This window comes from Nannizzia gypsea, genomic scaffold (assembly GCF_000150975.2).
Source record: "Nannizzia gypsea CBS 118893 supercont1.1 genomic scaffold, whole genome shotgun sequence".
NCBI lineage: Eukaryota > Fungi > Ascomycota > Eurotiomycetes > Onygenales > Arthrodermataceae > Nannizzia > Nannizzia gypsea.
The window spans coordinates 212158-232303 of NW_003345201.1; the positions used below are offsets into that span (position 1 = coordinate 212158).

Here is a 20146-nt window from a genome sequence, read left to right on the forward strand (position 1 = left end):
GTTGGTTGGACTTTTTGCTGGGTCAAGAAGGGTGGAATACGAGAGCAACCTTTTTCTTCCTTGCTTTCTTTTCCTCTTTTTTTCCTTTTTCCTTTTGATTCTATTTTACTGCAGACTTCAAGAGTGATCTGTCTGCTTCTTCTGCTTCTTCTTCAAGCTTTTTCTTCTTTTCTTTTCTTTCTCTTCGTTCGTCGCTTTTTGTTTTTTTGTTTTTTGGTTGATTTTGAAAAAGAAGAAAAAGAAGGAAAAAAAAGAAAAAAGAAGGAAAAAAGGACGTCACGTGATGGAAATGACTAAGCGGAGATGTTTTTGATGAGAAGAAGAAAAGAAGAAGAAGAAGAATCAAGCAAGACGAAGGAGAAGACGAAGGAGGCCGAAGCCAGCCATGTTTGAGGGAGTCGATGGAGGGATAAGAGGAGGGAGGGAGGGAGGATAGAAAAGAAGAAGGAAGAAAGGAAGAAGAAGAGAGGAAGAAGAAGTGGAGGTGGAAGGGGAAGGGAAGAGCGTTAAGTACTTTCTTTTGGCTGGAGACGACAGGGAGGAAGACGAGGAGGACGAGGACGAGGACGAGACACCGCCACAGAAGCCGAGAAGGAGGTGAAGAAGACGAAGACGAAGAGGGAGAAGCTGAGTGAAGAGACGGAGAGGAGGAGGACAAGTCACGTTTGCCTGCTGCTGGCTCTGAGAGGGCGAGAGGGAGAAGGGATAATAAGGGAGAAACAAGGAGGGCAGCAGGAGATATCAGGGAAGACGAAGGAGAGAAGAGAAGGAGAAGGAGAGAAGCTGATAAAAGAGGAAGACGAAGAGAAGGATAAGAGAAGAAGAAGAAGAAGACAAAAGACAAAAGACGAGAGCTGCCTGCGCAACGTGTTTCGAGTCTGGTCGATCCTGGCCGGCGCACGCTTGGAGGGAGACGAGGAAGACGAGGAAGACGAGACGAGACGAGACGAGACGGAGACGAAAGACGAAAGACGTGACGATGCGATGCGATGCGATGCGATGGCGGGTGACTTCTGCTGGCCATACAAATCTGGTGTGAGACAAGAGTACCGCTGCATGGCCCAGCATGGCCCAACGGGCTCTTCCTGACCGCGCCAATCATCCCAGAACGTGCCTGGCCCAGCTTTTATTACTTCACTTTACTTGCGTGGACGTACCGAACATGCGCGTACATTAAGACAAGACAAGGCAAAGACGGTGGACAAGACGGAGATACAAGTGGACAGGATGGACAGGATGGACAGCCTGGACAGCGACTATGATGCTGGCGATGGGGTTGATGACGATGATGGAGCTGATGGCGGTGTCAGGGGCTACGCTACGGCTACGATGAGACGCCGGGACAGCCAGATGGACCGACGATGGACTGGCGATGGACTGATGAACCGAAGACAAGACAGAATGAGATAAAGACAGAGAGATGCGCGATATACAAGGCGCTACCTCTGTACGCTGGCCTCCTGCAGGCGCCTATCGACGGTGTCTCGCATGCAGACTCCAGACTCCAGATCCTGCTTGTTCTGCTTGTCCTGCTGCCTCCAGTGGCCTCCAGTGGCCTCCATTTTTCTGGGTCTATAAGTCGGACAGCTATACATGAGATACGGGCAGGCTACATGCAACATGCAGGTAAGGTAGATGGAGGTAGACGTAAGTTCACTACTTGGCCAGATACTGAACTAGCTGATGCAGCTAGCAGGCTGGAAAGAAGGTAAGTCGACGGGCTGCTGCAGAGTGAGGCTTGGGGGGCCGGACGAACCCCTGGCTGAGTGGCTTGCCTGGCTGCGCTGGATGATGCTCCCGTCGATGGAGCTGCCAGCCAGTTAGAAGTCTTCCATGAGCAGTAGCAGTAGTAGTATCAGAGCAGTAACTAGTAGTATTAGCAGCAGCAGCAGCAGCAGCAATAGTAGTAGTAGTAGTAGTAGTAGTGTAGTGGTGGTGATGGCTGGCTGAGCGTCTCTAGTTGAGTTTCTCTTTTAGTCAGTTCAAAGCTGCGGCCTCAATAGCCGAACGTCATCTGCATTTTCATCCAGACCAGCGACCACCACCACAGTCTTGTCGGCATGACCAGGTCACCATGACCTAAAAAAAGGGAGACTTGAGATACCTATTTATACGGACGGGACGGACGGTGCAGGCAGTGCAGAGCAGACATGATAGAGGAGCAGAAGTCGGACAGGAGGACAGACATCACCACCATGGCGGACAGACGGACCGCCGACCCTGCTGCTGCAGACGAGTCAGACAGCGCCAGCGACGACGGCAGCATGACCGACGATGGACCAGACACGGCGCTCATCAGGACGCAGGCAGAGAGGGACAGGGAGAACGCTCGCAAGGAGCTCGTACGCCTGGTGGCCTTCGTCTCCAGCGTCCTCAACGCGTAGGTCCAGCTCCTACTTTGGCAGCAATAACACCTTAACCCCGGCTAATCTGATTAATTCACTTGCTATATGCAGACTATCAGCTGGAGGAATAGCTGCATTCTCGCTCTATGGGCCGCTGCTGCTCACCCGCCTGCACTACACCCAGTTCAGGGTCAACGTCATCGCCGTTACGGCGGAGATGCTCACCTACCTGTCCGCGCCGTTGTTCGGATACATGTGCGACAGAGTCCGGCCCTCGCTCGTCTCGTTCATCTCGGCCGTCCTCTTCGGCGCAGGATACTTGCTCGCTGCCTTTACCTACCGCTCGGGGCCTCCAGCCAGCGCACTGGTCGAGCTGCCCGAGGATGACGGGCTTGCCGCCAGGCCGCATGGCTGGCCGTTCAGCGTCATGGTCATGGCCTATGCCATCATCGGCGCAGCGACGGCGTGCATGTACTTCTCTGCCGTCACCACCAGCGCAAAGAACTATGCCTCCAGCAAGCACAAGGGCATCATGCTGGCAGCCCCCATAGCCGCGTTCGGGCTCAGTGGCATCTGGTACAGCTTCCTGGTCAAGTTCTTCGTCTACAAGGGTGCCGATTCCACCGCTCACGAGGACGGGTCCGGTGTAGACCTTGTCCATGGAGATGTCGATGTCTTCCGCTTCTTCGTCTTCCTTGCCATCATGACCTCTGTGGTCGGGATTATAGGCGGATTCGCGCTGAACGTTGTTGACGAGGAGAAACTTATTGAAGTCGGGGTTGAGGAGCTCGAGAGAAGCGGGCTGCTCGTCGATACGGATGGACAGTACGGGACCTTCCGTCCTGGCCACCACGACGATACCATCAACGACGCTCAAGTTGATACCCATGCAGACGACAAGCTGAAGAAGACGTGGCTGCTTAACCAGGAGACCAAGCTCTTCCTCCACGACAGAACCATGTGGCTGCTCTCCATCGGCTTCATCCTCATCTCCGGCCCAGGAGAGGCATACATGAACAACGTCAGTCTCACCTTTCATTCCCCCTTTCATTCCTATCTAGCATTATCTATGCTAACTTACAATAACAGGTCGGTACGCTCACCAGCACTCTGTCTCCCCCGTCAGCACGGGACAGACCAGGCGTTCCCCCACCCGCAGGAGCACCGTCAACCCACGTAGCGTTAATAGCACTCGCTTCTACCCTCGCCCGTCTCATCACAGGCTCTCTATCAGACTACTTCGCTCCTCGATCAGCGTCAACTTCTCAGGCCCATTTCCCACCACTCCCCAGTTCTCGAAAGACATTCTCCCGCCTCTTCTTCCTCATTCCCTGTGCCCTCCTAGTCTCACTAGGCTACTTAGTCCTCTCGTCTCCCATCCCACTCTCCTTCCCTTCCCTCTTACACTTATCAACCGCTTTCATCGGCTTCGGATACGGTGCTTGCTTCTCTCTGGTCCCCATCGTCATCTCTGTGGTCTGGGGTGTCGAAAACTTCGGCACCAACTGGGCTGTTGTTTCTATGATCCAGGCTCCTGGAGCTGGCATATCAGGAGCTATCTACTCTGCTGAGTATGATTCCAATGTCACTGACAATGGACAGTGCTTTGGTTGGAAGTGCTATGGTTTCTGGGCTGTGGGGAGCGTGCTTGGTGTCTTGGTTGCCGTAAGCATGTGGATGGTTGCTTGGAGAGGCTGGAAGAGACGTAGTATCCCCGTTTGACCAACACATACATATCTATACTCAGTTATATGTAAGGGGGATATGTATAAGCATACATCTACCATGGCATCGGCGTTCGGTTCTTGCTTGGGCTAGTTTACTCTGCTGCACAAATTTTAATTCTGCGGTTGCGTTGCATCTTCATCTCGCCATAGATCAGTTCAATTGAATAGCCATTTATTCAATATCATAACTATGAAAACCAAAATAACCCCCCAACCATAACCAATCTAAACATGCCCAGGTAAGACCAAAAAATTATAATGCCCGAAGGTACCACCCCAAAACAAAAGGAGAGAAAAAAGAGTAACGGAAAAAGAAAAAGAGAGGCGGTCATACGTCTGAAGACGCTGGATCCAAACTTGTAAAGATGGTATATAATCGTCGACTAATAGCAGGCCCAATCCTTGCATCGGTCATCGCACCAGTCTTATTCGCACATTTCTAAAACAAACATGTTAGCAAAAAAAAAAAGGTAGTTACTTGCGAGCTGTAGCAGTTCAATAGCATACCTTAACATCTTCAAGGAGGAGTGCACCCCCTTTGTCAAATGCATCAACCAGCCTGCCAACAGTGGGATACTGCGTAGCAACACCATACGCTATTGGCGCCGTGATACGGCTGACCTCCTGCATCATCCGAACATATGCATCCCCCGCATCGTCCCCGGACCTAACTTGTCCTACGTCCATGCAAAACGAAGCATCCTGGTTTCTCATAAGCTCCTGCCTATACGGAACTGTCGAGATATGTTCAGTGAAGTTCTTGATCCATAGTGCGGTTTCCGTCGCATTCGATGTCTCGTGGACCAAGCATGAGTGGATGACCTGCAGTTGAAGCAAGGCATCTTCAATGGCGTCTTCATCTATCACATGAGCCGTATTGCCTGTCTTTTTGCTCGAGGCTGCTTTCTTCCGCTTGGATTGGGATGTTGTTGCTGATGCTGGTGGTGGTTGTGGCTGCCCAGTGGCACCCGAATTAGCCTGATTATTGTCAATCTGTTGAAGGACAGCAGCCTGGTACGACCGGTTGCGGGAGTTCTTGCCCTTCCTGATACTCGTCGACAAGCCCTCGATAAGATAGATCTGTTTGCGGTTCGGGTATGCTCCTTTTACCTTCTGGAAATACGCCTTGGCCGTGTTACCACCTGTGGGCGCAACAGACATCTCGGCAAATTCGTCTCCAGTGAAGAAACATAGGACATGGCCTTCGGGTTTTATGGTTGGTGCACATGGTTCCCAATGCCCTGCCTCAGTAAACTGTGCAGTAACCTTCCGTCGCCACGAGACAACGTTGGGTATCCCGGTAGACGTAAAGTGCATTTCCACCCCCAGGTTGCGCATATGTTCCCCAGTCTGAGTGCCGATGCTAGAGTCCTGGAAGGAAGAGGAAATGTCAACAATCATCTCTCCGACTGACACAGCCTTGTCCACTTTTGACTTGTTCGCTTCCGCAATATCAGCTGCAATTCGCTTTTGCTTCTCTTTCTCCTCCTTCTGCTTCCGCTTTTCTTCCTTTTGCAGTTCCTTCTCATTTTGTCGGCGAAGCTTTGCTGCCTCTCGCTCAAGTGTTTTGGCTGATTTATCTAAGTTTCTGCCGGCCGTTTGACTGCTTGAAGGCCGTCCTACCGGCTTTTGTTTCGTTGGAGGTAGCGCATCCCCCTCTGATAAAGAATCAAAGTCGTCCTCCTTTTTCTGCTTCTTTTTAGCTTTACCCTTGGACTCTGCCTCTCGTCTAAGCTGTTCGAGGAGCCGTGAAGTCTGCTTTGAAATACCAAATTTTGAAGACCGTGGCGCACCAAGATCGAAGAGATCATCATCGTCGTCGTCGTTGTTATCATCAATATCATCCAAAGGTGCTAGGTTAAGGCCCAAGAAATCGTCATTATCGTCGTCATCATCATCGATAACTATAGTTGCTGGCTTTTTTGAAGTCTCCTCTTGAACCTGGTTGTTAGGCGCAGAAGACGAGCAGAGAATAGGGTCATCCTGAGCGAGATCCCATGATGTCGATGCTTTGTTGGCAGTTTCTTTTGGCTTTGACGTAGCCGGGGGTATAATAGGAGTGTTTCCTATACTGTTGAAATCCGAGATGTCCGAGAAGATAAAACCAGGAGACTTAAGAGGTGTGATGTGGTTGGTGGTATGAACATTCCGGTCCACGGGCGGGCTTAGCCTTCTTCTCTTCGTTGCCGAGCTGTCGATAAAGTCGCCATATTCGAACAGCGAGTCATCTACCCTCTCAGAGGGCGCATTCAAAGGGCTGTCTAGTATACCAAAACTAGCTTCTAGACTCTCATTTGCCGGTCTCTTAGGCACAACTGCTGGGGAAGACGACAATAAGCTGATGACTTGGACCATGGCTGTGATGTTGTCAACTTTGACCCCTGATTGCTCTGCCTAGCAACCATCAGCCATGAACCAAACCAAACTATCCAGAACAGCTCCAAGTAGTACCAAAAAAAAAAGGTTCCCTGCTGGCCAAAGGAAGGCGGGAAATGTAGAGATACTCAGGGACTAGCTGACTTTCCTCCCTTTCCTCACTGCCGCCGTCCGTTCCTTATCGCTGTCCTTGTCGTTGTGTCGTCAAACGCGGGCTGAAACTTGATAAACACAAAGTTCGCGACTAAACAAACATACGGTTAAACGCGTGGTCACGTTATCCACTTTATTACTAATCAAGACCACTCTAAAAGTGGCTTTGGCGATTTCATTTGGCACAAGAAACGGATCTACAGCATCGACAGGAGATGAACGATGATGATACGTATTCATATTCATTAAACTCATATCCCAGAATCGGCGTGATATGTCATGCAATAATAAATACAGTCACTTCTTAGTCGCATCCATACGCAAGCGGGGCTGGTCCTTCAATGAACGTGGATCGCTCCGAGAGAGCAGTTCCATTTCTGCCCTTCCAGACCTCCTCGACAGGGAGAGCTCCAGATCTCTGGATCTTCTTTGCGATCTGCTCCACCTCGGTCCAGACACGAAGAACGTTTTCTCCAACAAGTTTGCGGGCCTGTTCCTCAGTGGCACCGGCTTCAAGCACCTTCTCGATGAGATATGGATACTTCGAAACATCCTAAACACGCAAAACCTGTCAGCTTGGGGTCTCTTTTCTTCCTAATTGTAGTCGCCAGCGTGCTTTTAGCTTACCTCAAGGCCTTTTGGGAGCTCAGTGGTACCATCGTAGTCACCACCGAGACCGACATGGTCCCATCCAGCAACCTTCGCAATATGGAAGATGTGCTTAACGATGGTATTAACATCCACAGAATCAGGGTCATCGACGTTAACAAAAGTGCGCACGAAAGTGACCATGACAACGCCGTTGTTCTTAGCAACCGTTTTGAGAACGTCATCGGGAACGTTACGCAGGTGCTTGGAAACTTCATAGGCAGAAGAGTGAGAGAAGATGACCGGCGCCTTGGTGACCTTCAAGATATCTCTCATGCTTTGATGGGACACATGTGAAAGGTCGACGAGCATACCCAAACGGTTCATCTCCTTGATCAAAGCAGGGCCGAAGTCGGTCATACCCAAGTCGGGTTTGCCAGCTCTGACGGTGGAAGCAGCAGTTGCCCATGCATTGTCGCAGTTGTGAGTGATGGTCATATATCGAGCTCCGGCGTAGAAGGCCTGGCGCAAGGCCGCAATGGAGCTGCCGACTTGATGGCCTCCCTATTCACATGTATGAGGTAAGTATGCAGCTGCAGCCAGGACAGGGGACACCCAAAAAAAAGTGACATACCTCAATACCAAGGAAACTGCCGATTTTACCCTGTCTGAAGGCTCTCTTTGCGCAGCCGGGGTTATCGCAGAACATGAGATCCTTCGAGTACTTGTCTACAAGTCGTCTTGCAACATCGATTTGCTCGAGAGTATCCCTAGTCGCGAACTATTAACCCCGTTAGCATTGGACGCAATGTTCAGTAAATTCTATGCCTCATGCCATACCGTGGGCAAATCAATTGGAGCGTTAGGGTCTGAAGGGCAAGCAATGAACACACTCCAGAACTGTCCACCCATACGGCCCTTTCGCATTCGGGGGAGATCAGTATGGCCCTTCAGGGAAGTCTCAAAAGGAAGCTTCCCGTCATAGATCTGGTCACGGGTGGATTTTCGGATGGCATAAGGGAGGTCATTGTGTCCATCGATCAATGGGGCGCTTCTGAGTACTCTCTCAGCACGCTTTGCATAATCTGTCTGAGGCACTGTGGCAACCGCTTGCACCGGTACAATGCTGGTGAGAGCCAGGAGCGAGACAAAGAGGCCAGCAGTTTCGCTGAGTCGGGACCGCCTTTCAGGAGCCATTGTGAAGGTGTATAGAGAGGAATTGGCTGTTTGCTGCCTGAGAAGCTAAAGCCATGGAATCACAGCCGGGCACGTCCGCACATTTATAGACACTGGAAAGATCTAACCCCAGCCCGTCATAACAGACACAGAATCAACTCCCGGGTATCCCTAGCAGCTCAACGCCCTTCCCCTCCCTCGTATATTTAATTAATAATGACGACCCGGCGTAAGCAACCCGAATACACCGACCGTGAGCTCATATTGGCCTAGCCAGCGGGCAAGTCAGGGAATGCTGGCCGTAGAAACTTCTTAAAGGGATCGACAAGAAAGTATATCAAGGGCGCGCCAGCTAGGATGAGCCGTCTTCTAGCTTGTTCGCTAACTGGGGAACACGATAGAGGCAAAGGCTAAAACTCTTTGATAGATGTTGGTACGGGTGCTGTGCTGTCAAGCTGCCAGGTGCCCAGGAGTCTGTCTCCGCCGGTCAAGTCACTTATATGGGCATTAACTCCGTAATCCGTTACCATAATCCCGTCATTGATCCATCATTAATGCCAGCACGAGAGCGCCAGCAGCGGGATTCCCAAATTTCCACTACCCCCCAGCTTCCCCGTCAAAGAGCCATCATGTGTGCGAGCACGCCAGCGGCCTGGTAGGGGTCCTGTACGGGCCATATTGACAGGGAGCAAGCTGGCCGAAAGTGATAAAGCACCAGATATGACTCTTAACTTCGATCCCACAACACGGCTAGAAATCAAGAAGAATAATAATAATATGCTGCTCCGACTCTCTAAAGATAACGGTTGTTTCTATAGTTACCCCGTATTCCGAACTCCGTATCCTTCCATCGACAACAAAGACTGTTCCGAACCTGAAATATGGACCCGGGATGCTGTTCGTGTGCCGGAGTTGTTATGGTTACGTCCCCCCATGCCGACGCCGTCTGCCAGTTGGGCGTTGGTCGTATTGGAGATTTTCTGCGCATCCCCTGGACGCTTTGCATCATATCGCAAGGGATCGAGTTGCTCCACCAGCTAACAAGCAATGCATCCATGAAAGGATTTAACCGAAATATCTCTTGGACGCGGGGAATCCCTTATCCCAGCCAGATCCTGGCTATACGCGGAGACGCTATTCTTGGGCCGTCATCCTTGGTCGTTGGAATGTTAGTTTTTGCCTCTGGTTTATGGGTCAGTAAAGGTGCAGCATATGGGCACGAGTAGATGAGTTAAATAGATGGCAAGTTCCGAGAGGCCGTACTCTGGTCGTTATAGCAGACACATTGGCGCATATAATTTCGCTTGTATATCTCTTGATTCTACAATGTGCTGCGTTGTAAATTTAAATCTCAACTCATGGCCAGCCAGATGAGAAGTGCAGATACCACGCCGAGGACAAGGCCAAGTCCAAGCATTGCCCCAAGTGGGAGAAATGCGCGAGATTCGGCTTGGACCATCTCGTCAATTTGATCTTGGAGTCTCTCGCCCATGGCGTGGAGGGAGAATTCCTTTTCAACCCGCTGCTTTGCATAGTTGGCCATTTCAAGACGCTCCGCCGTCAACATACGCTGCAGAACATAGTTGATGACCTCTGTCCAGCCTGAGATCTCCTTCGATGATCTGAGCCAGCCGGTTTTCCCCTCGACGATGGTCTCTAGGGGCCCGCCAGTGTTATCTGCAAGAACCGGTAGGCCAGCATACATTGCCTCCACGGGGACAATACCGAAGTGTTCGTACGATGGGGTGTATAGCAGCAAGCTCGAGGAGGAGAGCAACGTTTCTTTAAATGCGGACGGGACGGAGAGGAGGAACAGAACATTTATCGAGTCTGGGACAGACATGGCTGATACGACTGTTTGAGAGGTAGCTGTTTGGAAACCGAGTTGAGTTGCAAGCGCATCTAGCTCTTTATGATACTGTACGTTTTCAGATACTCGATTATCATAGCCACCTAGTAAAATCGCAGTTAGCAAGGGATGATATACAATAGCAAAAGACAAGACATACCAGCAATCACCAGCCTAGTGCCTTTTCTGTCCGCCTCCGCGATGCCATGATAAGCGCGTATCGCAAGCTCGATATTCTTCTTCCTCTCAAACCGATTAATGCTCAACAGTATCTTCAACCCACCCCATAGCTCTCCATGATCGATCTTTAGCACATCTGATGTTTCCTTTCTCTTCGTGTCCACACATGGATAAACAACCTGTACATCTCTCCCAGTATTCCCAAATACCTCCCGCACTACTCCCTTGGTAAACCGGGAATTGACTACAATTCTATCTGCGCCGTTCATAGCCCAACCCTCGAACCAGTCGAATGGGAAACGGTATAGCATCTTCAGAGCTCTCAATGCTAGGCCCCCTTCCCCTCGCCGCGCAAGTAACTGGTCAGGGAAATGACAGTAGAATAGAGTCCGTTGTTTCTTCTTCCGTGGTTTCCGGCTCGTTATATCTCGTAATACTCGAAGGACAGGAACGCAGGCCGGAACCTGGTCGACTATGAATACGTCGTCTTCGTCTTCGTCTTCGTTGGTACTCGTGCTTTCGGAGAGGTAGTAGACCAGACTGAGCTGGCGTAGTATGGCCATCAGCACATGGAATCGGCCCTTGATATGTGCTGGAAACAGCTTGTCGCCGTGTACGCGCACGTCCAGTGTTCCATCGCGAGCTTCATCGAAGCAATGGCTCTTGTCTCGGTGGGAGGTGTAGATGGTTATCTTGTGGCCGAGGGCTTGGAGGGAAAGCGCAGCGTCGAGGATCAGGCGTTCTGCGCCGCCAATGCCGAGGTCGGGGTGGACGAAGATAATATTGTATCGTTTCCGGTTATTCTTCATCCCTGCAGTCGACATCGTTTATCTATTATATATTTATCTAGTTGTCCATCGTCGTCGTCTTCGTCTTTCTTTTGTTTACTTGTTAACTTTTTGGCGGATGAAGTCATAGTCACCCACGTGATATCAAAAAGCCGTTATTAAGGGGAGGAAGAAGAAGCAAAGAATGACATTCGAAGGCGAAGGAGAAAAATAGATACATTTAAAGGCGAAGCTAACTAACTAATTACCGGAAGAAAAGGGGAGAGGAAGATAAAAATAAAAATAATAGGTATAAGAATAGTAATAAACAATAGAAATAAGTAAAGAAATAGCCCTCGGGGCTGGTACATTCTTGAATCTTCTCTTCGTCAATGGATAAGTATGCCGTGTGCCGTGTCTTGTATGGCTTTGGATAGATACCGATATAAAAAAGAAAATAATAGTTAAAACTAGGAGATTAAAAGGAAAGAGGAAAAAAGAAATGAAGAAAAAAGAGAAAGAGCTTGAAAAGAAAAAAAACTATTAGGGAAATTCCGGCCGTAAGCATAAGCGTGGAGGGAATCTGTCTTTATAAGGGGATAGGGAGGTAGGTAGTAAAAGTCGTTTAAGATATCAACGGTGTCAAATCAGTCCAATCCAGTCAAGTCAGAAACAGAAAAAGGGAGCTCTTTAGCATCTAAATCGTAGAGCGGGAGAGGGGGAAGGGCATTTTATACACAATTGGCGGGAAGGAAACGAGACAGCAGTAACAAGGGATATCAAAATAAGTAGAGTAGGAGGTAAGGAGAAAAAGAAAAGGAAAAAGTAGAGATAAATAAGGAAAAATCCAATCCAATCCAATCGGTACGTTACGTAGAAAAGGGAGGAGGGGGATTTAGATGGAAAGGAAAAACGGGAAAGGGGGAGGGCTGCTGTAGATACTTGGTCGATGGAAGCAAGACCATCAACCGCATCGTCGACTCCGACTCAGGCTCAGAGTCAGGCTCAGGCATAGCCGGGGGCGTAGACTCATCAATAGCGTGATCAATAAAATACAGACATCAAACGGGAAGAGAGCAAGAAGCAAAGACGAAGCAGAGCATAGGAAAAAAAAGATTAGAAGCAGTTGAGGGTGCTCTTCTTCTTCTTCTTGCTGATTGCATTCATCTTCTCTTCTAGATGGGCACGAGCAGCCTCTGCTTCTCTGCGCGCGCTTCTCTCCTCCTCCACGGCCTGCAGGGAGAGACGAGCAGAGTTACGCTCTGATCGCAAGGTGGTGACTTCTTCCTCGAGCTGCCATGCTTTCTTCTTCCATAGTTCCATGTCTGATTTGACTTTGTTGCTTTGAGCCTCGAGGTCGCCGAGGGCTTCTTCCAGGGTGGCGGTGAGCTGCTTCTCGGCGTGTAGATGTTTCTCGATGGTGCGGATGCGGGCTTCCTGGTCCTCAACGAACTGGTTGTTGGCGAGTTCCTTGCTCTGGTGCCGGGACGAGGGCGGAGAGATGCTTGCTGGGTTTGCGGCCGCGGCAATGTTGGGGAGTGGCGGGAGAGGGATGGCGGGGGGTGGAGAGGGCAGAGAGGCTGCGGATGAGCTCTTGCGGAGGTTGGTTGACATCGAGCTTCGGTCGACTGGGTGGCCTCCTTCTGGCGAGATTGGACGATTTTGTGCCTGTGATACGTTAGGATATACATTCTTTTCAAAGACCAAGCCAGGTTGTAAACATACCTCCAACTGTTCGATACGAGTGCGATAGGTCTCGATCTCCTTGTCGTGTGCAGCAATCTTGGCCTTTGCCTCTTCCAAGGCAAGGCTCTTCTCGGCCTGGATGACAGAGAGTCGGTTGTTATGCTGATCAAACGAAGAGGTGATCTGTTCCTCCAGTTCTTCGACCAGACGAATGCTCTTCTCCTTCTCGGCCTTGATCTCCTCGATAGTGGCCTCCTTGGTTGCAATCGCCTCTTCATGCGTGGCTACCAGCACCGCAAGATCATTGACCTTCATTTCATGCTCGTTGGCCTTGTTCTTGAGGTCGACGATCTGCTTCTCAAGTGTAGAGTGTGTTTCGGCCTTCTCGTCAAGCTGGCGGGTCAAGGACTCGTTCGTGTCCATAAGATTAGAGTATTTCTCAGCGAACTGGTCCTTCTGTGAGAGGACATCCTGCAGCTGGTCTTGGAGGGTGAACGGAGTGACGGGACTCTGGCTCTTGAGCAGGGAGGAGATGGTCTTGAGAATCTGGGCAGACTCATCCTTGGACTTGGTGAGCTCGGCACGCAATTCGTCAAGAGCAGATTCGTGAGCGGCGGCCTTTTCAGCTAGCTGAGACTCGTACTGTGCTTCGGCAGCGGCTTTGGCCTTGGATTCCTGCTCGAGCAATTCGCGCTTGTGAGTAAGCTGAAGAGTCTCAAGCTGAGACTGCTGGGCTTCAACGGTAGACTTGTGCACCTCGATATCTCTGGAGAGTTCGGTAACGCGAGCCTTGTGAGTAGCCAATTCGTCGCCTGAGCTGGCAAGATCGTCCACTACAGCACGAGAGCCTTCACGATCGTTTTCGAGAGTAGCAATCTTGGCCAAATGGGCACCAATTGTTGCCTTGTGGCCATCAATCTCCTGCTTCAGACTATCAACCAGCTCCTGGTGTCGAGACCTCTCCTTCTCCAACGCGTCAGCGGTAGCAGCAGCTTCACCTGCGGAAACAGTGCCCTTCTTGTTGCTGCTGGAGTCACCGCGCATGGCATCGACGTTGGCCAGGGAAGCCTCGAGCTCGGCAATGGTAGCATGAACCTGTTTCTCTGAGGCTTCGAGTCGGCCTCGGACGGCGACCAACTCCTCAGAGGTCTCGCGGTGTTTGTTCTTCCATTCATCGACCTCCTTTCGCAAGGAGTCGAGCTCAGCCTTTTGTGTATCGACGAGAGCGTTGACTGACTTGAGTTCCTCCGCGAGCTCGCGCTCCTTTGCATCGTGCACTTCCTTCATCTCGGCCATCTGGGTCTCTGCATTGACGATCTGGTCTCGTAGCTGGGAGACGACGGTCATGTCGACGGGAGAGACAGACTGCAGACTCGAGCGTTCTCTGGTGAGGCCAGAGATGATGGTAGCCTTGGTCTCCATTTCCTTTTTGACGTTTTTGTTTTCAGCTTCGAGGGCCTGAATACGTTCCATGCGAGAGCTGAGCTCGCGCAGGGCTGAGTCGATTTTTTGGTCGAAACTCTGGAGTGTTTCAGGACGACCCTCAAATTCCTCGGCGGCCTGGATACGGAGAGCCGACAGGTTCCTGTGGGCGCGGTCGACTGTCATCAAGCTCTGACTGGTGATGCGACGGATGACGTTAGGGGTGTGTGGAGGAGACGAGGCCGCGTTCTTGTACTTGATGACTTCGTCCTTGAGGCTCTCGACAAGGGTCAGGCTGTCTTCGTGTTCCATCTGGAGTTCGTTGAACCTGTTGGTGACAGCGTCCAGGGCCTGCTGGTGCTCTGCCTTGAGTTTCTTGACAAGTTCGGTCTCTTCTCCTGTCTCTGCTTCGGCTTCGACTTCAGTATCGCTTGATGCGTGCGTCTGGTCTGATTTATGCGTAGTAGTGGAAGAAGCGAAAGAGGAGCTGTTGGCCTGCTCTGCCGAGGACAACTCCGAAGACAGCGAGCGCGAGGACGGTCCACCATTGACAGAATATCTGCTGTTGGCTGTTCCGTTGGTCTTGACTTGACCGTTCTGAGCGACCTTGGTGTCTAAAAAAGCGACGGCCGGCTGCACCGGGTTCTGGGAGCGCTGGCTGTGACGGGCCTCGTCGATGGCGTCCTGGAGCTCGGCCATGGCACGCAGAGACTCCTGGTACTTTGCGTTGAGCAGGGCATACTCGTTCATGGAGTGGTCGTGCTGGATGCGCAGGTCGAACAGCTCCTGGGTGACGCTGTCGAGCTTCTCGGCGACGAACTGGGACTGAGCTGCGCTGGGCGTGTATGGCTCTGGCTCATGATCGTCGTCGTCGTCTCCCCGGGCATCTCTGCCAAAAGTAGGGTTGGTTGGAGTGGCTCGCTCGAGGGCGGCAAGACCGGCGTCGTCTCTGGCAAGGTCAAGAGCGGTTTCTTCCTGGATGGACGAAGGGTTAGAGCCTTCGGCTAGAAGCAAGTCATCGTCGGACTCTGGAATGGCGGTCTCGACGGCTTCGGTGAGGACGTCGAGCGAGTGAGTCCTATTTCTGGTCTTCTTGGGCCGCATGATATTGCTGCTGCCGTTGCCAGAGGAGGCCATCTTCTTGCCATCACCAACGTAGTCCGGCTTGAAGCCATTGGTGGTAGCATTAGTACCGTTCTGAACATGGTCTAGTTCGTAGAGGAGGTTGTCAAGCTTGCCCAGGCTTCGCTGGCGGTCGATGACATGCTCGAGGCGGTCCATCTCCGACTGCATGAGTTCCATGTCCTGGTCTGCTTCGGCGAGGCGTTCCTCCAAGGTAGAGATGTAGTCTTCGCAGCTGGCTTCATTCTCTCTGGCGCGGTTGAGCTCCTTTCTGAGCTCTGCAACGATGACAGCGTTCTTCTCTTCACCGGAGGCATGGCCGTCGAGCTTGGACTCGAGATCGTGGAGGTAGCTCTCGGTGTTGGCTTCGCGGTCGAGCATCTTCTGCATGCGAGCCTGGAGCTGGCCGTTGACGGTCTCGATGTAGGCGCATTTTGTCTCTCGCTCGAGCAGGCTGCTTTCTGTGGTGGAGAGGGAAGCTCTGGTCTGGGAGAGAGAGGACTCGAGGGACTGGATGGTCTTTTCGTATTCCATGACAACCTGCTCGACGGACTCGGCGAATGAGTGCGAGCGCTTGAGCCGCTCCATGGAGGCATCACCTCCTGCATTCTTGGCGTCATCGTCAGCGGTGCCGTCGCTGGAAGCCTTGGTGAGCTCTGAGATGAGCTTAGCATGGCGCTGGCTGAGGGCGGTATAGCTCTCCTGGACGTCGAGGAGGTGGTTCTGCAGCTCGCGTTCCCGCTCGTTCTGGCGGTCAGATCGCTCCTGTGGCGTGAGCGCGCGACGATCCCGCTCGCCGCCGTCAGCGTTACGAATCTGCTGGCGGAGGAAGGCCACTTCGGCCTTGAGGCGTTCGATGACAGCCTGTTTGTCGCTCTCGTCTGAAATCTGCTGGATACGAGGCTTGCTCTGAATGGCGCGGGCACGCTGGGCGTACTGGACGGTGTTGAGGGTCTCTGAAAGATGGAACTCTGGGGGGAGTGACACAGGCGATCATGTAGGTGATTGCGTTTCCGCCGAGGGAGTCCTGGAGCAGACGGGTGAGCTTTGAGTCGCGGTAGGAGACGTGGGAGCCCTGCTGGCGGGAAGAGAGCTGGGAGATGACTTTTCCCAGGCTGGCGAGTCCGGCGTTGATGGAGATGCCTTCTTTGGCGCGCTCACCGGAGGCACCGGTGTTCTTGAGACGTTCACTGCCTGCGAGGTCGACGAAATGCAGTTTGCTGTCGACAGTGACCAGGTCTCCCGAGGCCGAGGACTCTGAGCAGGGTATGGAGAAGCGTTTCTCCTGTGCAGAGGGGGTCATGCCAGCAGCAGCAGCAGCAGTAGTAGCGGATGCAGTGCTGTCCTTTCGCTGGACGAGATTGATGCTGAAGACGGCGTGTGAGCGGGAAGATTTGGCGTTGATGGCCGTGGAGTCAGTCTGGCGGATGGCCGAGCCAAAGTTGAGGGCACTGATGAGGTCCTCGACGGAGTTGATGGCGACCTGGTGCAGGCCAGTGAGGATGATGCGGCCCTTGGTGTCTTCGCGGATGGTGACTGTGTTTCTCTCACCGGGGGGAGTGGACTCTGGCAGCAGCAGGTCTCTCAATTGTTCATTATATATCTATCAGTAGTTAATATTAGCCGGGTATCAACAATTGGGTCAATGGGTCAATTGAGTCAAATTGAAGGGTATAATAATATAAGAGGCAATTACCTCGACGTAGGTAGCTCGCATCTGCCAGGACTTGTCTGAGGCGGCACCCCGGCCAAGGGACGACGACGAGTATCTCTGGGGCGTCCGCAGGCCAGTGACAGGCGAGCCCGAGAAGCTCCTCTGGTGTGTGGGTGAGCCGGTCAGTGTCTCAAACAGCATCTGCGCCGCTCTCGGCACAATTCCTATCAACAACAGCTATTAATACCCGTGATCAATTGAGAGAGTAAAAAGAATGAGGAAGAGAAAGAGACGAACCCATGGCTTTTGAGTCGTGCTGCTCTGAAGGGCCGGAGGTGCCCATGGTGTACGACTTGCCAGCTCCGGACTGGCCATAGGCGAGGATGGAGACATTGTAGCCCTGCAAGAAGGAGTTGACGCTGTCGTGCAGGTAGTCCCAGATGCCCTCCTGGTCGACGGTCTCACCAAAGACGCGGTCAAAGACAAAGAGCTTGCGGCCCTGGGGGGCGTCTATGGCGAGGGAGGTCGGCGAGGTGACATGGACGGTCGGCCGCTGGAATCGCTGGGGGATGAGATCGAAGCCTGGGTCCGACTGCTGCAGGGGGGGCCGTACACGGACAACTACATCACCATCAATTAGATTAGCACACTGTTGTGTAATGGTAGAAGAAGAAAAGTAAATAGAATGACTGACCGACTTTGACGGCCGTCCTGGCATCGTCGTCCGAGATGCCGCTGCCGCAGTGTTTGTTATTATTAGTAGTAGTGGTGGTGTTGTTGTTGTTGTTGGTGCTGCTGCCGACGCTCATGCGACTGTTGCTCCGCGACGGGCGCATGATGAGACTGACGGGACGGTTGAAGGCAGCGCGGGAGGGCGAGGCCGGCGGGGACTGGGCCATGCCTCCCTCTGTCTGTCTGTCGTAGGTCGAGATGTGATGCTGTCCGTGGATTGTCGTGGGAGTCGTAGAAGTGGTGGGTGGAAGTCGGAGTTTGGTGGTGGTTGGTGATGCTGGGATGTGACGATGCAGGCCCGTCACCGATGGAGCGACGACGACGAGGGAAGACAGAGCATCTAAGAGAGGCAGAAGCAGGAGAAGAAGAAAAGGAAGAAAAGGAAGAAGAAGTCGACCTTCTCGCTGTCTGCCCTTGGTCTAAAGAAGAAGAGAAGCAGAATCAGAAGATGTGATATCAGAATCCGCGTTTTCATGCGAGGAACGAGGGAAAAAAAAGGAGAAAGAAGAAAAAGCGTCGCCAAGCAAGGAAAAGTAGGACTCGACGTGCAAGTAACTAAGAGTAACTAAAGTAATTAAGAGTAACAGGAATAAACAGGAAGAAGACGAAGAAGCAGAAGAGAGCAAAGAGTAGAGAGTGAAAAGAGTGAAGAGAGAGAGAGAGACGCCCCTTTTTTGCTTCTTTCGTGGCTGTCGAGAAGTTCGAGGAAGAAGAAGAAGAAGTAAAGAAGTTCAGGGGGAGGCAAGACTTGGTTACTTCTTCTCTTTACTCTTTCTCTTTATTCTTTTACTCTTACTGTAGATGAAGAAGAAGAAGAAGATGATGATGATGATGAAGAAGTGTCTACTCTTTACTGTCTACTTTTACTTACTCTACTGCTTCTTCTTCTTCTTCTCTGCTGACCTTTGCATCTTCTCTTCCCGCCCTTCCACCGACCCGAGTCCGCTCGACCGAGGTAGATGCTTGCAGTAGAAGATGTAGTAGTTAGTAGACGGTGAAGAAGATACGAAGACGAAGACGAAGACGAAGGCGAGATGAGACGGACAGGACAGTCATGGACAAGGAGAGGAAGGACGAAGAGACAAGATAAATAAGATGAATAAGATGAAGAGATGAAGGTAGACGAGATGATGTGCATAAGCAGCGACTGTTATTACTTGCCTCTGCCTACAAGTTAAATAACCGCTGCATCCTTGCAAATAAACAAAAGGAAACAGGAAGAAGAAAAGAAACAAGAGGCAGAGTAAGCCTCGTTTGCCTAGTAAGCGGTAGTTTCTTAGTAGCAGCGAGTAGTTGGCGACTTAGCAGCAGGCGTTAAGGACGAGGATGGCTGCACAAGCGAGGATGATGAAGGAGAAGATGAGATGAAGGATGTTCGATGGCTCTTCTAGAAGATGAAGACAGTAAGATGAAGAGGAAGAGGAAGAGGAAGAGAGACGGCGGTTTAAGATAGACGAATAGAGGATGAAGATGATACACGCTGAAACCTCGGGCGGCCCCTGCAGAAGTAGAGGAAGTAGAAGAGGTAGAAGTAGTAAATAGTACATAGAGAGGTACTTAGTCTATCTGAGACGGCTCTTGGGCCATCCTGCTTGACATGGGGAGGGATGGACAGTGATAGACAGGCATAGACAGCAGATAGACACACGATGGCATTCCACTAGTAGACGCCATAGAAGAGACAGAAGGTAACAGTAGGGTAAGAGTAAGAGTAGAGTAAGAGTAACAGTAAAGTACAGTCAAGGACGGCCGTGGAGTCGCACGCGGTAGATGCAGGTGTACTCGCGCTGGCCCCAGTTAGTCCGGGCCACGACGACGACCCTCTTCGTCTTCCGCTCAATGACAGACGACGCCTGCACAGGGAAGCGCTGGATGTGGTGATACTGGTGGTCATGCTGATGCTGAGAGTGAGGGTGATGGATGTCGTAGCGCCAGCGGCCGAGGCGGACGAAAGACGGGCCCAGAGACGGCTCGTTGACATAGGCCGACTGCGGCTCCCCCGGCCACACTCGCGCCAGCCTCTCCTTAAGCGGTTCGTCCTTTTCGGCCTCTTCGTACTCGCCCCAGAGTTCCATGAGCTGCGGTGCGGCGGCGCCGTTGTCAAGCGTGGCCTCTCGGGGCATGTGTTCGACGATCACCTCTTCGGGCACGATGGCCTGGCCAAGCTCGACGGCAAGCTGGATCTTGTTTTGGCTCTTGATCTTGTCGCTTTGGTGTGGGTTTTGGTTCTTGCTGGGTTTAGTCGTAGCGCACCAGCAGTCTCCCACCTCGTCCCAGGGAGAGAGGGCAGAGACGGAGGTTGGGCCTCGACGGCTGCCCGAGGCGCGGCGGTAGAGGCGTGTCATGAAGCCGGGACTGGTACTGGTGGG

The 20146-nt window shown here is 51.9% G+C and overlaps 7 protein-coding genes across 7 annotated transcripts in view; 2 read left to right on the plus strand and 5 right to left on the minus strand.

Annotated features, from left to right (window-relative positions):
• Positions 1-303: 303 nt before the first annotated feature.
• On the plus strand, positions 304-1410 carry MGYG_00082 (hypothetical protein; the record flags this gene model as incomplete). Its single annotated transcript, XM_003175942.1, has 3 exons — positions 304-387; positions 538-1033; positions 1124-1410. The coding sequence occupies 3 exons, from the start codon at positions 304-306 to the stop codon at positions 1408-1410; spliced, it is 867 nt and encodes a 288-aa protein (XP_003175990.1).
• Positions 1411-2195: 785 nt separating this feature from the next.
• Positions 2196-4067, plus strand: MGYG_00083 (hypothetical protein; the record flags this gene model as incomplete). Its single annotated transcript, XM_003175943.1, has 3 exons — positions 2196-2380; positions 2457-3366; positions 3435-4067. The coding sequence occupies 3 exons, from the start codon at positions 2196-2198 to the stop codon at positions 4065-4067; spliced, it is 1728 nt and encodes a 575-aa protein (XP_003175991.1).
• Positions 4068-4400: 333 nt separating this feature from the next.
• Positions 4401-6427, minus strand: MGYG_00084 (hypothetical protein; the record flags this gene model as incomplete). Its single annotated transcript, XM_003175944.1, has 2 exons — positions 4401-4511; positions 4580-6427. The coding sequence occupies 2 exons, from the start codon at positions 6425-6427 to the stop codon at positions 4401-4403; spliced, it is 1959 nt and encodes a 652-aa protein (XP_003175992.1).
• A 478-nt stretch (positions 6428-6905) lies between these two features.
• Positions 6906-8386, minus strand: MGYG_00085 (dipeptidase 1; the record flags this gene model as incomplete). The annotated part of the gene is made up of 4 exons (XM_003175945.1): positions 6906-7154; positions 7229-7753; positions 7824-7970; positions 8030-8386. The coding sequence occupies 4 exons, from the start codon at positions 8384-8386 to the stop codon at positions 6906-6908; spliced, it is 1278 nt and encodes a 425-aa protein (XP_003175993.1).
• A 1330-nt stretch (positions 8387-9716) lies between these two features.
• MGYG_00086 (alpha-1,3-mannosyltransferase alg-2) lies at positions 9717-11218 on the minus strand (the record flags this gene model as incomplete). The annotated part of the gene is made up of 2 exons (XM_003175946.1): positions 9717-10318; positions 10375-11218. 2 exons carry the CDS (start codon positions 11216-11218, stop codon positions 9717-9719), a joined length of 1446 nt encoding a protein of 481 aa, XP_003175994.1.
• A 1059-nt stretch (positions 11219-12277) lies between these two features.
• Positions 12278-17944, minus strand: MGYG_00087 (kinesin family protein; the record flags this gene model as incomplete). The annotated part of the gene is made up of 6 exons (XM_003175947.1): positions 12278-12829; positions 12887-16327; positions 16362-16994; positions 17088-17269; positions 17343-17666; positions 17740-17944. 6 exons carry the CDS (start codon positions 17942-17944, stop codon positions 12278-12280), a joined length of 5337 nt encoding a protein of 1778 aa, XP_003175995.1.
• A 1572-nt stretch (positions 17945-19516) lies between these two features.
• MGYG_00088 (hypothetical protein) overlaps positions 19517-20146 on the minus strand; it is a gene marked incomplete at both ends in the record, with an annotated part of 2062 nt that continues 1432 nt past the window's right edge. The window contains one exon of the mRNA XM_003175948.1: positions 19517-20005. Within this exon, the coding sequence (XP_003175996.1) occupies positions 19517-20005 (489 nt within the window). The remainder of the gene's footprint in view (positions 20006-20146) is intronic.